The sequence below is a fragment of the Neofelis nebulosa genome, chromosome 6 (genome assembly GCF_028018385.1).
Source record: "Neofelis nebulosa isolate mNeoNeb1 chromosome 6, mNeoNeb1.pri, whole genome shotgun sequence".
In the NCBI taxonomy this organism is placed as follows: domain Eukaryota; kingdom Metazoa; phylum Chordata; class Mammalia; order Carnivora; family Felidae; genus Neofelis; species Neofelis nebulosa.
The window spans coordinates 41749659-41764142 of NC_080787.1; the positions used below are offsets into that span (position 1 = coordinate 41749659).

The 14484-nt window shown below is 43.7% G+C and overlaps 1 protein-coding gene across 6 annotated transcripts in view; it reads left to right on the forward strand.

Moving 5' to 3' along the window:
- DAAM2 (dishevelled associated activator of morphogenesis 2) overlaps positions 1–14484 on the forward strand; it is a 119019-nt gene that overhangs the window by 95027 nt on the left and 9508 nt on the right. For 5 of the 6 annotated variants that reach the window (XM_058733818.1, XM_058733817.1, XM_058733819.1 and 2 more), the window contains 6 exons: positions 117–224; positions 2565–2588; positions 3596–3702; positions 4897–4981; positions 6567–6673; positions 6789–6877. In XM_058733818.1, the coding sequence (XP_058589801.1) occupies positions 117–224; positions 2565–2588; positions 3596–3702; positions 4897–4981; positions 6567–6673; positions 6789–6877 (520 nt within the window). The remainder of the gene's footprint in view (positions 1–116; positions 225–2564; positions 2589–3595; positions 3703–4896; positions 4982–6566; positions 6674–6788; positions 6878–14484) is intronic. The other variant, XM_058733822.1, reaches the window with a different exon arrangement.

Genomic DNA, 14484 nt, shown 5'->3' on the forward strand with positions numbered 1-14484 from the left:
GCCTGGCTATTGTATTTTGTGCAGCTGGGAACAGGGAGGGTTAGGAAGACATTGGACCTCTTCATAATGAAGGAGTTGAGTGAACCACTGGGTCTTCTCCCTGTGCTGAATCTTAGGAACGTGTCCCTGGCACCGTATGGAATGAGGTTGATGACATGCGGGTATTTCGGATTCTGGATCTAGAGGACTTTGAAAAAATGTTTTCAGCTTATCAGAGGCACCAGGTAAGACCCTGCCCTGCCCCCTCAGCTGCTTGGGTCTAGCCTTCCAGCCTTGACTTCACCTATGCCCCTTGAACCCAACTCTCGACCCCTCCTCTCTCCCTCCCTTCCTCTCATGAATACTGAATGATTTTACTCCTGATTAGGTACCATTCTTTGCTGGGGGACATGGATCCGAATTAGAGGTGTGAAGTCCAGCAGGGAGAAACATCCCATTGTATTACAGTTCTGACACACAGTTGTGCGTATTTACACATCAAGTGCTGGAATCGTATTTTGTCCGTTTCTCTCTTTCATCTTGGAGCACTGGAGATGGAGTCACAGGCCCTGACCACTTTTGACCCCTGTTCTTTCTTTGGCCCCAGGATCTAGACACCCTACGTAGCAGGCATGATAACTTTCAAATCATTTTCTCCACTGTAGTCTTCCAACACCCACCCCCACAAGTCAGTTAGCCATGGGTGTCAGTGTTTCAAGGAAGATGGAGCTTCTCCAGGTCACATTAGGGGGTTAGGGTGGGTCTGGGCAGGGCTAGAGGAGCCCTGCAGACACTGCTTACAGATGGCTGGTCAGTCAGCCTGCTCTTCTAGCAGCAGTAAGAGGGTGGGAGGGTGGATGAATGCAGAGCATCCCTGAGGCAGTGCCAGTTCTCAGACCTCGTCCTCACAGGAATGTGAGTCAGGAGGTGTGTCTGGGCCCAGGAATCTGCACTGTAGCTGGCACATCTGGGGGCCCTTCCCCCAAGCCCAGTTTGGGTATTCCCAGCCTCAAGGCTTTAGAGTGTGTCCTCTCTGGCCTCCCTTCGAAGGTTGTTGCCTCTCTGTGCTGTGCCACTTTCTCCTGTCTCCTCTGCTGAGCCCAGGGTGCCAGCCCTGAGGACACCCCAGGTGCCAGCGAGTGGGATCTGTGCCCTCCTGGGCCCTGGGGAGCAGCTGGATGTTGTGGCCGGGCTCCCCAGTGCTTTCTGCCAAGTTCAGACCTGTGGACAACCCTTCCTGAGCGCACACAAGACTCCTCTTAAGGGCCTAGCCAAAGGGATGGAGTAGGGGTGGGGCTCTGGCCTTGACTTGGGGTTCTGGAAAAACCAGATAGTTGTTATTTAATTTAAATGTAAGTGCTCAAGGCATCTGATTCTTTACCCTAATTCCAGGCAGAATTTTTAGCCCCTGCCCATATCAGGCTGGCATGGCCTCAGGCAGCAGCTGTGGCTTAGCAGGAGGGGGAAGGGGTTCTTCTGAGCACTTGTGGATTGGTGCTCCTGAGTGGAACAGAGGGAGCATGTGCAAGGGGTGTATCAGGCATGGTCAATCACACAACTCCCCCTAATTGGAGAGTCTTCCTGGTGTCCAGGATTCCATCCTGGCCCATCCGGTTTCCAGGGCCCCTGAGGTCAGGCTAGGATGGGGACCAGTGGGGAGAGAGAGACTATGGGAATTAGAAACAACCTGCATCTGGGGCCTCCCAGTTTGGTGACTGGAGAAGAGTTGTCTTCTGTTTCTTCTCTGAGTCCCCTATTTCAGGACTGACCTCACCCAGAGGTTGCCCAGACTTGGGGTGAATTGTCACTTGGTGGTTGCCCAGACTTGGGGTCAATTCACAGCAGCAGAGCTGGAGAGATCCCAGAGGATGCATGGCCCTGGTCCCTAGTGGCCTCCTTTCCCTGTCTTGGGGTCCAGGATGCATGGGCTTGTTGGGGAAGGAGGTCCTATGAGCTGTGGGGTCTTCCCTCTGTGTCTTATGCAGGTCCTGAATTAGTGACTTAAACTCCATCAGGGTCAGTAAGGGAGAACCGGGTGTGGGCCGTGTCCCCTTAGCTCCCTTAGAGATCAAAAGACAGACAAAGGGCAAGAGGCAAAATTCAGGGACACCTGCTTTCTTCTGCCTCAATGAATGCAACTTTCACATGTTTCTGGCCCCTTCTGGTTGTATGTCCTCTCCTGTTTAGAAAGATGAAGTCATCCAGCAGTGGAGGAATGCTTTCTGCCCTCTGGGCAATGTCCCAGCAGAGGAGAGGAAAAAATAGCAGCCAAGGCCTGGGTTGGGGAGCTTGGGAGCCTGGCCTGCCCCAACTAGGGAGTGGTGGTCCCACTGGGCCCAGGGCAGGCAGGAGACCTGCTCCCCACTTTGTGGCTTCTCTGTGAGTGCATGTCTGCTAGAATCACCTCCTGTCCACAGCTATTTGCCAGTCTCTATCTCCAGCCATATGGGTCGCCTTGGGAGTGGGAGGACAGAGTGGATGCTGAGGGGTTCCCATGTCTCTCCTACTGTCCCTGGGTCCCTGAACCTCTTGGCTAACATTGTGCATGTTTAATTCTCTGTTGGCTGTGGCTGCTACCTGCCTAGGAGCTGATAACTAATCCTCAGCAGGTGAGTCACTCTTGGGGCTCTGGACACTCTAACTTCTAACCACTGTCCTGGGCTGCTGGCCTGTACTGGCCCAAACAGAGGGCTTATTCATTCTACCTTCTACCTTTATTACCCATCCCAACAGGGAAACATGGGAAAGGGCCCCCAAAGAGAAAGCAGAAATGTAGGGGAGGGAAATAATTCAAGCAGACTCCTACCAGCAATGGAGGTGAATGTCTACTGTAGTAAGGAGAAAACTTCCAGGTCTATTGTATCACCCACCTGGCCCAAGGCGAGGCTATTTTGAAGACTGCACAGGCTGGGCACTGTACAATCCCAAAGCCACAATTCACAAAGATAAAGATGTGAGTGGGGGCCCTTGGAATTATACAACATGAAGCATGTGCTTGGAACAACCTCCCAGAATAAGAACTAGTTTCCTGTCTACCTCACCAAGGGCCCAAGAGAAGGAAGGGAATCTGTTTTGGGGGGAGTCTGCCTGCTGGAACTCCAGTGAAGAGAATTCTTCATGGGATTCTGCCTCAGTTTCCCCACCTCTGAACTCGAAACATCCTCTACTCTGGGCACACTGGGCTGTGCTTGAAGTCTTCAGGAGTCTAGGAACTGTGGCCTGATGGGAACTTGGAACCAGCTTCTCATCATAAGCTTGGGGAAACTGTCTGGGTGGGGTGGTAGAGTAGGGCTGATTCTCTGCGATGCTGTGGATCATATCACATTGCCCAAAGCCTTAGGGGTCCGTCTGGGCTCTAGTTTGCCAGAGAGGGCAATCTCTAAAAAGGAGGGGGGTCTTCATTGCCCCCAACCCATTCTAACCCATGGTAAAGTCCCAGTCTACTTGATTATTAACTACCCTTGTCTCTCTCTCCTGTCTTTTTCTTTCCCTGTTTTTCTTCCCTTCACACCAGGAGTATCCCCTGGTTGGTGTGGGAGTGGTTCCCGGGGGTGGGCAAGGCAAGGATTGGGGAACATACATACCTCAACCTTTCTACTTGGCTTGTCGGTTTCAGAAAGAGCTGGGCTCCACAGAGGACATCTACCTGGCCTCCCGCAAGGTCAAAGAGTTGTCGGTCATTGACGGCCGGCGGGCACAGAACTGCATCATCCTTCTCTCTAAGTATGTGCTTGCATAGCCTGTTCAGCCCTTGGTGGGAGGGATGAGACCCCAGGAGGCAGGACCTTGAGAGGGCTAGAGCAAAAGCCGACAGTGGAACTGAATGCCTGGGGGACAGGAGCGACAGAGGAATGGTGTGACAGCAGTCTCTGTGCTCCCCTTGCCCCCCACAGTCCCCTGGGAATGGTAGGGGACCACTGATCTAGAACCCTTCCTGGGAGGGTTCTAGGGAGCCTTTGGGAGCTCATGTTCTGCAGCAGTGTGGGGCTCTGAAGACAGGAAACTGTCCCTGGTCAGCATCTGGCAGCAGAGTTGCTCTAAGCCCATGGAGGGCCCCGCTAGGCTTAGGCCACAGAGCAGCATGATCTCAGCCCCCAAGCATTTCCCGTGGCTACAGAACAAACAAGGCAGTATCTGCACTAACAGCACAGCTTCTGTGCGGGGCCTCCTGCCTGAGCCAGGGTCAGAGGCCACTGCCTCCCATAGTATTCTTAGCCCTGCCCCAGCCATCTCTAGGGCATCCATCCCCCTTTCTTCTCATAGACCCCAGGCCTCAGTTTCTCCCTCTTGATGGTGGAGGAGAGTTCTCTATCCCCAGGATTCCCAATGGTATGCATCTGGAAGGATAGGGAAGGGCTGTGTGTGAGTGTGTGTGTGTGTGTGTGTGTGTGTGTGTGTGTGTGTGGAGGGGGGTGGCTTGTCCATCACCCAGACAGCAAGACGTATGGGAGCAGCTGTGTGGGAGCTGAGGCGCTGTCAGAAGACTGAGGGCTCTTCTGTCTTCCGACACTGAAGGAAGCAGGAAACAGCCCCCTTTGTGGCCTGCTGATATTCCCATCCTCCCATGGAGATGCACTAGATATTTTAGGAAGGAGAAGGATCAGAAACCTTTTTTTCCTGTCTCTCTGTCTACACTAAAGATGGCCCTTTTACTCCCAAATGTCCCTATCACTTATGACAGACACTGAAGCAAGACTCAAGTCTATGCTTTGACTAAAACATATCATTATTGAGTTTATAGAGTGAACCATATCAGTTTAGTTAGAGAAGGCTTTGCAAAGGTGGTAAAGAGGGAGCACTGTGGAATATACTCCCATGTTGACATGAGGGAGAGAGAGCAGGAGAGGAGAAGGGCTGGGGTCTGCCCTGAGCAGAGGGGCCTGGCCAGGCTTCTCAAGGGGCAGGGTTTCCCTTCAGGCTGAAGCTATCTAACGAAGAGATCCGGCAGGCCATCTTGAAGATGGATGAGCAGGAGGACCTCGCAAAGGACATGCTGGAGCAGGTGAGGCCTCTAGTGGGGAGGGGATGGGAGCTGAAACTAGGGGGCAGCTGCACCCCTTCCTGACAGCCCCCAGAGAGGCCAAGACTTTTAGTTAAAGGGGAAATCATGCTGGAGGACGGAGGACTGGGGGGAGGTTTATAGACACTCCCTAGACCAGCCTTTCTGAGGGGAGGCCAGGAAAGGCAGCATCTTTTCTAGCGGATTGAGGCCCTGAAAGGAGATATGAGGTATGATCCCCCCCTGGGCCCAAGACAAAGTCAGAGTGACCTATAGTCATATCTTCCCCAAATCTCTTCTACCTCAATTTATTGGATCCTTCAAAAGAAACCTAGAAAGCACCAAACAAAACCACCATCAGTTGGACCTCATTAGAATGAAGAACTCTGTTCATCAAAAGGCACCATTGCTAGAGGGAAAAGACAAGCCAGACCTTAGAAGACATTTGCTTTATGGACATCTAGCAAAGATCTCATATTCAGAATAAAGAACTCTACTGATCAGTGAGAAAATGACAAATAGCTCCACTTGAAAATGAGCAGAAGACTTGAACAGGTACTTCAATGAAAGAGAATTTCCGAGTGGCTCAACAGTTGTAGGCAACCAAGAAATACAGTAAACCACAGTGAGGCAGCACCACACCCCCCTACTGGAATAGCTAAAATTGAAAAGATACTGACAATGCCAAATGTTGACAAGGATGTGAAGCGACTGGGATTCCCACTGGCTACAATAATTTGGGGAACAAGTTGGCAGTCCATGCAAAGGCTAAATCTATCCTACTGCCCAGCAATCCTGTGGCTAGATGCAGAGAAATGAGTGCAAACATTGACTCTACGAGATAGATGCAAGAATATTTATAACACTTTTATTCATGAAACCCCCAAGCTGTCTACAATCCAACTGTCCATCAATGAGAAATTGCATAAATATACTGTGGTATATTCCTACAATAGAATACTGTTCAACACGTATAAAAAGCAAACTACCAATACTTACAGCATGGATGAGTCTCAGACATTGTGTTATGCAAATGAAGCCAGACACCAAAGAAAACACATAGCATGAGTCCATTTATACGAAGTTCAAGACTAGGTAAATGTAATCGAAGGTGATAGAATTCAGTTGAGAGGCTATAAGGTGGAGGTGTGGCTTACTGAAGTGATACGAAAGAACTTTCTGGGGGATGGAAATCTTCTGTCTCTTAATCTAGATGGCAGTTCAGTGGGTGGTTTTGTCAAAATTCATTGAACTGAACATTTAAGATAGATGCATTTTATGTAAATTATACCTCAATAAACTTGGGTTTAAAAGAAAAAAATCATTGAGCTGTGCACTTAAGAATAGTGTACTTTACTCTATATAAATTACATTTCAGTTTTAAAAAGTGAAAAAAGAAAAGTCTAGAGCTGGGTGTCCTGTGGTCCCCTGTGGGCAGATGAAGCGTAAACCTACCATATGAAGATGCCTCTCTCTTTTAAGGACCCCTTCCCATCTTGAGCCTGGGCAGTGTATGGGCATCCACGTATAGCACCCTCATATCAGTTTCTCAGCAGTTTCCTGTGTGACCTCCATCTGCTCTTTGCAGCTCCTCAAGTTCATCCCAGAGAAGAGCGACATTGACCTCCTCGAGGAGCACAAGCATGAGATCGAGCGGATGGCCCGGGCTGACCGCTTCCTCTATGAAATGAGCAGGTCAGGGCAATGGGCATGGAGGGGGGGCGCTGGGAGTGCACAGGCAAAAGAGGGTCTGGATCTAGCTCCTGGAGCTGGAGGGGCTGCCTCACGATGTGGCTCGCCCCATCCACAGGATTGACCACTACCAGCAGCGACTACAGGCCCTGTTCTTCAAAAAGAAGTTCCAGGAGCGTCTGGCTGAGGCCAAACCCAAAGTGGAAGGTATGTTTGAGGGCATAGGGAGGCCTAGAGTGGAGAGGCATCTGGGAGGGCCAATGGGCAGGAATCCGTGAACTGGGACTGAGGAAAACCTCATTTTCAATCTGCCCCTTCCCCCCACCAAAAAAACCCAAAGCCAAGGACAAAACTTAAAACTACGGTTACTGTAAATATATGCACTTGTGTATATTAGCACATGTGCCAGACATGTGACACATTTCCTGTGCCTTAGCCTGCAAACTCTCCAAGGTGAGGGATCTGTTGATATCTGTGCCAGCTGGGCCAGAAATGCTGACCAGACGATAATAGCAAGCACCTAGAACAGGGCCTGGCATGTATTGAGCTCATCAGTCTTTACCCTCCTCGAGAGCTACTAGGTTCATAGAAGACCTCTGGCACATTATTTTAAGCGTGCCCTGTTCAGAAAAGTAGGAAACTGGTTGGGTAATCCTTGGAGGCATCTAGGTTTTCTAGGTTAGGGAATCCCCCCTACACAGGCCTTTTCCAGATGGGCACTTTGTAATTCAATGGGAACCATGTAGCAAGCACCGCATGAAACATTCCTCGTGGATGGCTTCATTGGTCCTCACAATCACTATGGGTGCATTCATTCTCTCATGTCTAAAATGGGGACATGCTGCCTGAGGCCATGTTACCTGTGAGTGGTGGAGCCAGGATTGGAACACAGATGTTCTTCAGAATTCATCTTCACTCTTGTCGGGTAGTACTTCACAGACAATGGCAGAGGATTGGGGCGGGGGGGGGGGACGGGGAGGGGCAGAGAGTTTGGGGAAAAAGTCAGGATGGCCCATGCAGACCCACCAGTGGAGAAGCAGGTGAGGCTGTGAGGCCTACCTGGGGGAAGGACAGGACAGCAGAGTGGAACAGGAGAGCCTGAGTCCAGGATGCTGAGGGGGGGGGGGGTGGGGGACGGGCAGGCTGGGGCAGAGCAGAGAGAGCACGGGCCCCCTCTGCTGGACACCAAGGCTGGCAAGCATTCCCCTGATGATGCCGAGTCCAGAGAATGGCCTTTCCTGGAGCTGCGTCAGGAATGTTTGGGGGTGGGGGTAGGTGGGTGTGACAGAGCTAGAGGCATAGACCTTCTGCAATCTGCCCCCTACCATACACACACACACGTGTGCATTCACACACACAAGAGAACTGCAGGCTGGCTGTAATCATAAATAATCATTCTGAGGGAGAAGGATTGAGATCAGCAGTGATTCTGTAGGTCTAAGGTCTGGCAGTCCCTCCTGCCCTGGTGATGAGTAAATCCTTACCTTCAGACTGCCTTCTTTGTCCTGCTGCAGACTGCCTTTGGGGCATGAGGCACAGATAAGGGAATCAGTCCAAGACCTATGCTCAACCATTTGTGTGTCTTGGGTCAGTGGCGCAAATGTGAGCAATTACCGTTTGGACTTGTGGAACCAGAGTAATTTAGCCGCTGGGTACGGTTAATCTCAGATAATCTCAGAGCCCACTCCTAAGAGTTAGTCACTGAATGCTCAGGAGAGTCTCCCTTTAATATTAAGCCAAGCTGAGTAAGACATGTTTTGGATGGCAAAACCTGCTGGCAAAGGTAATAATAATCGCTCTGCGATAGCAATGGCTGCTATTCTAGAATGGTCTGGAGGTCTCTTCCCTGAGAGTTGGGAAGAGGTGGCTGAAGTTGTAGCTTACAGAATCAGGTCAGTGGCTTCACTAGGAGTGGAGACAAGAGGATTGTGCAGGAGTTGGGGTTCATATTTTTCCTTCCAGTTCTAGGAAGTATTCCTGGAAAAGCTAAGATTTGGCCAATCCCAGCTGGTGATGAGCTATTGACACCCTACCCACCACTTCCCAACAAGGCCTCTGGGTCAGTTTGCCAAAAGCCAATTCACCAAATTTGACAGATTTACCAATTCTTCTATGAATATATTCATGAAACATACTTTTCTTGAATGTATTCTTATGAATATGTTCATTGCTGAATATACCAAAGTTACCGATTCTCATTTTGAATACATTTACTGAATATAGTCAAGATGAATATGGTTTCAAATGTAAACATTCTTATGAATATAGTCATGAATATATTATTCTTATGAATATATCTAAAATGTCTGCATTGCAATGGATGTTTCCTCATTTACACTGATTTTCTTTGAACTCTTGTCAATTTCTGTTTTGCCAACATTTTAGCATTTTTAGAATTCCTTTGCAAATTTCTCAAATAGTGTATCAGCCCTAGGAAAACTATCCCAACCAATATAAATTGCTAAAAACTTTTATAAGTAGTTTTTTAAAGTAAACTTTTTATTCAAATATGGATACAGAAAAGTACACAAATCATAAGAGTCCGACTTGATGAATTATCATAAAATGAAGTAACCTGTGAAATCAACATCCATATTGAGAAATGGAATGTTGCCAGCCCCAAACAGCCCTCCCTCATGTCGCCCTCCCAAACATTACCCCCTGCAACCATTACGCTGTCTTCTCTAAAGGTTTTATCTTTCTTAACTTTAGGTGGATGGTATAATATAATGTGAATAATTTTATGCTGGTCTCTTTTGCTCAGCATTGTGGTTGTAAGTTACTCTGTTGTTACATGTAGCAGTGAGTTATTCATTTTCAGTGCTGCACTTTATTCCATTGTATGAATATCATAATTTGTTTAACCAATCTATTTGTTAAGAATTAAAAAAAAAACTAGAAACCACTCTAATATCCATCAAGAGTAATGCTGCTATTAGGTCATAGAATATGAACATGTTCAAAGGTAGAAGCTACTGACAAACCTTAGTATTCACTTTTATAGCTTTTTTTTCAATTTAAAGTTATACTTTTGTTGCTAATTTCATGATGTGTGTGCACATATAGTTGACACACGGTACATTAGTTTCAGATGTACAATAGAGGTTGGACAAGTGTAGCTACACTGTGTAATGCTATTATACCATTGGCTATATACACTATGCTGTACATTTTATCTCCATGGTTTATTCCATTACAGGAAGACTGTATCTACCATTTCCCTTCACCCACTTTGCCTAACCCCTTACCCTTCTCCCTTCTGGCAGCCATCAGTTCTCTGTATTTATGGGTCTGTGTCTGGTTTTTGTGTATTTTTTAGATTCTACATATAAGTAAAATCACATGGTATTTGTCTTTCTCTAACTTATTTCACTTAGCGTAATACCTTTAGGTCCATCCATGTTGTCACAAATGCTAAGATCTCATTCTTTTTTATGGCTGAATAATATTCCATTGTGTGTATCTTCCTTCTTTGTTGGTGTTTTGAGAATTTTCCCCAGCTTTATTGAGGTATGATTAACAAAAATTGTATATATTTAAGGTGTACAAGTGTATATACTTAAGATTCACAATTGTATATATTTTTATTTTTTAAATTCCAGTATAATTAACATACAGTATTAAGTTTTAGGTGTACAATATAGGGATTCAATAATTCTATAATTATGTACATTCATAATGCTCATTATAATAAGTATACTATTAATCCCCTTCACCTATTTCACCCATTCCCCCACCCACCTTTTGTTCTTTATATTTAAGAGGTTTTGTTTTTTTTTTTTTTGGTCTCTTTTTTTCCTTTGTTGTATGGTACTGACACATAAACAGACACGTAGATCAATGGAACAGAATAGAGAGCCCAGAAATAAATCTATACTTGTATGGTCAATTAACCTACACAAGGGGGCAAGATTATACAATGGGGAAAAGATAATCTCTTCAACAAATGGTGCTGGAAAAACTGGACAGCTACATGCAAAAGAATGAAACTTAGCCACTTTCTTACACCATACACAAAAATAAACTCAAAATATATTAAAGACTTAAATGTGAAACCTGACACCATAAAAGTCCTAGAAGAAAACTTAGGGAGTAATGTCTTTCACATCAATCTTAGCAACATTTTTCTGCATAGATCTCCTTGGACAAGGGGATCAAAAGCAAAAATAAACCTTGGGACTACACCAAAATAAAAAGCTTTTGCACAACCATATCTTCTTTATCCATTCATCCATCAGTGGAAACAGGTTGCTTCCATATCTTGGCCGTTGTAAATAATGTTGCAGTAAACATAGGGGCGCAGATATCTTTTTGAATTCATGTTTCATTTTCTTTGGGTAAATACACAGCAGTGGAATTATTGGATCATGTGTTTCTATTTTTAGTTTTTGAAGGACCTCCATACTGTTTTTCGCAGTGGCTGCACCAATTTCCATTCTACCAACAGTGCACAAGAGTTCCTTTTTTTTTTTTCCAGCTCCTCATCAACTGCTATCTCTTGTGTTTTTGATTCTACCCACTCTGAGAGGTGTGAGGTTATCCCTCACTGTGGTTTTGATTTGCATTTCCCTGATGATCAGTGATGTTAAGCATGTTTTTCATGTGTCTGTTGGCTATCTGTATGTCTTCTTTGGAAAAATGTCTAGTCAGCTCCTCTGCCCATTTTTAAATTGGATTGTTTGGGTTTTGTTGGTGTTGAGTTATATAAGTTCTTTATGTATTTTGGATATTAACCCCTTATCAGATCGTTTGCAAATATCTTCTCCCATTCAGTAGGTTGCCCAGTTGTTTTATTGGTTTCTTTTGCTGTGCAAAAGCTTTTTATTTTGGTGTTGTCCCAATAGTTTATTTTTGCTTTTGTTTCCCTGGCTTGAGGAGATATATGTATAGAAAAATGTTGCTAAGGTCAGTGTCAAAGAGATTACTGCCCATGTTTTCTTCTAGGAGTTTTATGGTTTCAGGTCTCATATTTAGGTCTTTAATCCATTTTGAGTTTATTTTTGTGTATGGTGTAAGGAAGTCATCCAGCTTTTCCAGAACCATTTATTGAAGAAACTTTCTTCTCCCCATTGTAAATTCTTGCCTCCTTTGTCATTGATTAATTGACTATATAATGGTCATCTATTAATGGCATCTATAATGGCCATCTATAAACTATGTGCCAGTACCATTGATTACTACAGTTTTAGAGTATATTTTGAAATCTGGGGATCTGATATTTCCATCTATGTTCTTCTCAAGATTGTTTTGGCTATTTGGGGTCTTTTGTGGTTCCATTCAAATTTTAGGGTTATTCATTCTAGTTCTGTGAAAAATGCTGATGGTATTTTCATAGGGGCAATCTGTATATTGCTTTGGGTAGTATGGAAATTTTAATAATTTTAATTCTTCTAATCCTTGAGTGTGGAATATCTTCCCATTGATTTTATTTTCAGTTTCTTTCATCAGTGTTTTATAATTTTCAGAGTTTATTAAGTTTATTCCTCGGTATTTTATTCTTTTTGGTACAATTATAAATGGACTTATTTTCTTAATTTCTCTTTCTGCTTCATTGTTAGTGTATAGAAAAGCAACCAACTTCTGTGTATTTTGTATCCTGAGCCTTTACTGAATTCATTTACTCTAATAGAATTTTATTGTAGTCTTTAGGGTTTCTCTGTATAGTGTCATGTCATCTGCAAGTAGTGACAGTTTAACTTCTTCCTTATCAATTTGGATACCTCTTCTTTCTTGTCTGATTGCAGTGATTAGGACGTCCACTACTATGTTGAATAAAAGTGTTGAGAGTGGACATCCTTGTCTGTTCATGATCTTAAAGGAAAAACTTTGTTTTTCACCACTGAGTATGATGATAGTTGTGGGGTTTTCATATGATATTTATTGTGTTCAGGCATGTTTCCTCTAAATCTACTTGGTTGACAGTTTTATCAAGAACAGATGTTGAATTTTGTCAAATGCTTTTTCTGCATCTATTGAAATGATCCTATGATTTTTATCCTTTCTCTTGCTGATGTGAGGTATCATGTTGATTTGCAAATATTGAACCATCCTTGCATCCCTGAAATGAATCCCACTTGATTGCATTCAATGATGATACATTAAAAAAATCATCACAGTTTGCTAATATTTTGTTGAGCAGTTTTGCGTCTATGTTCATCAGGGGTATTGGCCTGTAGGTTTTGGGTTGTTTGTTCTGTAGTGTCTTTGGTTTTGGTATCAGAATAATTCTGTCTTCATAGAATGCATTTGGAAGCTTTCCTCCCTATTCTACTTTATGAAGTAACTTGAGAATAGGTATTAACCCTTTTTTTAAATGGTTAGTAGAATTCACCTGTAAATCTATCTGCTCCTGGGCTTTTGTTTGTTGAGGAGTTTTTGGATTATTTATTATGGAGTTTTATTAGTAGTAGTTGGTCTGTTTGTATTTTCTATTTCTTTCTGATTCAGTTTTGGAAGATTGTATGTTTCTAGGGATTTATCCATTTATTTTAGGTTGTCCATTTTTGTTGGCACATAGTTTTTCATAGTAGTCTCATATGCCTTCATATTTCTGTAGCGACTGTTGTCTCTTCTCTTTCCTTTCTGATTTTATTCACTTTTGCCTCCTTTTTTTTTTCTTGATGAATATGGCTAAAGGCTTATTGTCTATCTTTTCAAATAACCAGCTCTTGATTTCATTGATTTTTTCCATTGTTTCTTTTAGGCTCGATTTCATTTATTTCTACTCTTTCAATTTCTTCCTTCTATTCACCTTTGGCTTTTTTCCCCCACTAGTTCTTTAGGTATAATGTTAGATTGAGATTTTTCTTATTTCTTGAGGTAGACCTGTATTGCTATAAATTTCCCTCTTTGGACTGCTTTTGCTGAGTCCCAAAGATTTTGGATGATTGTGTTTTCATTTTCACTTGTTTCTATTTTTTTAATGTCATCTCATTTTGTATTGATCTACTGGCTGTTTGGTACATGTTGTTGGCCTCCACATGTTTATGTTTTTTCCAGTTTTTTTCCTTGTGATTGATTTCTAGTTTCATACCATTGTGTTCATAAAAGATGCATGGTATGATTTCAGTCTTCCTGAGTTTGAGACTGTTTTGTGGCCTAACATGTGTTCTATCCTGGAGACTTTTGCACTGTATCATGTGCACTTGTAAAGTGTATTCTGTTGTTTTTGGATAGAATATTCTGTATATATGTCAATATTTATGATGTATCATTGAAAGATACTGTTTCCTTATTGATTTTCTGCCTCACTTGTCTATTCATTGATGTAAGTGGGATGTTAAAGTCCCTTGCTATTATTGTATTACTATCAATTTCTCCCCCTTATGTCTGTTGATATTTGCTATGTGTGTTTAGGTGATCCAATGTTGGGTACATAGATATTTGCAATTGTTATATCATCTTGTTGGATCCCTTTATCATTATGTAATGCCTTTGTCTCTTGTTGCAGTCTGTTTTTTAAGGTCATTTCGTCTAAGTATTGCTACCCTGTTTTTTTTTCCTTCTATTTGCATGGACTATCTTTTTTTTTTTTTAATCTTTTCACTTTTAGTCTGTACGTGTCTTAAGGTCTAAAGTGAATCTTTTATAGGTAGCATATAGATGAGCCTTTATTTTTTAAATCCATCATGCCACTCTATGTCTTTTGATTGGAGCATTTAGACCATTAGCATTTAAAGTAATTATTGATAGGTATGTACTTATTGCCATTTTGTTCATTGTTTTCTGGTTGTTTTTGTAGTTTTTCTCTGTTTCTTTCTTCTATTGCTCTCATTCCTTGTGATCGGTGACTTTCTTTAGTGTTATGCTTGGCT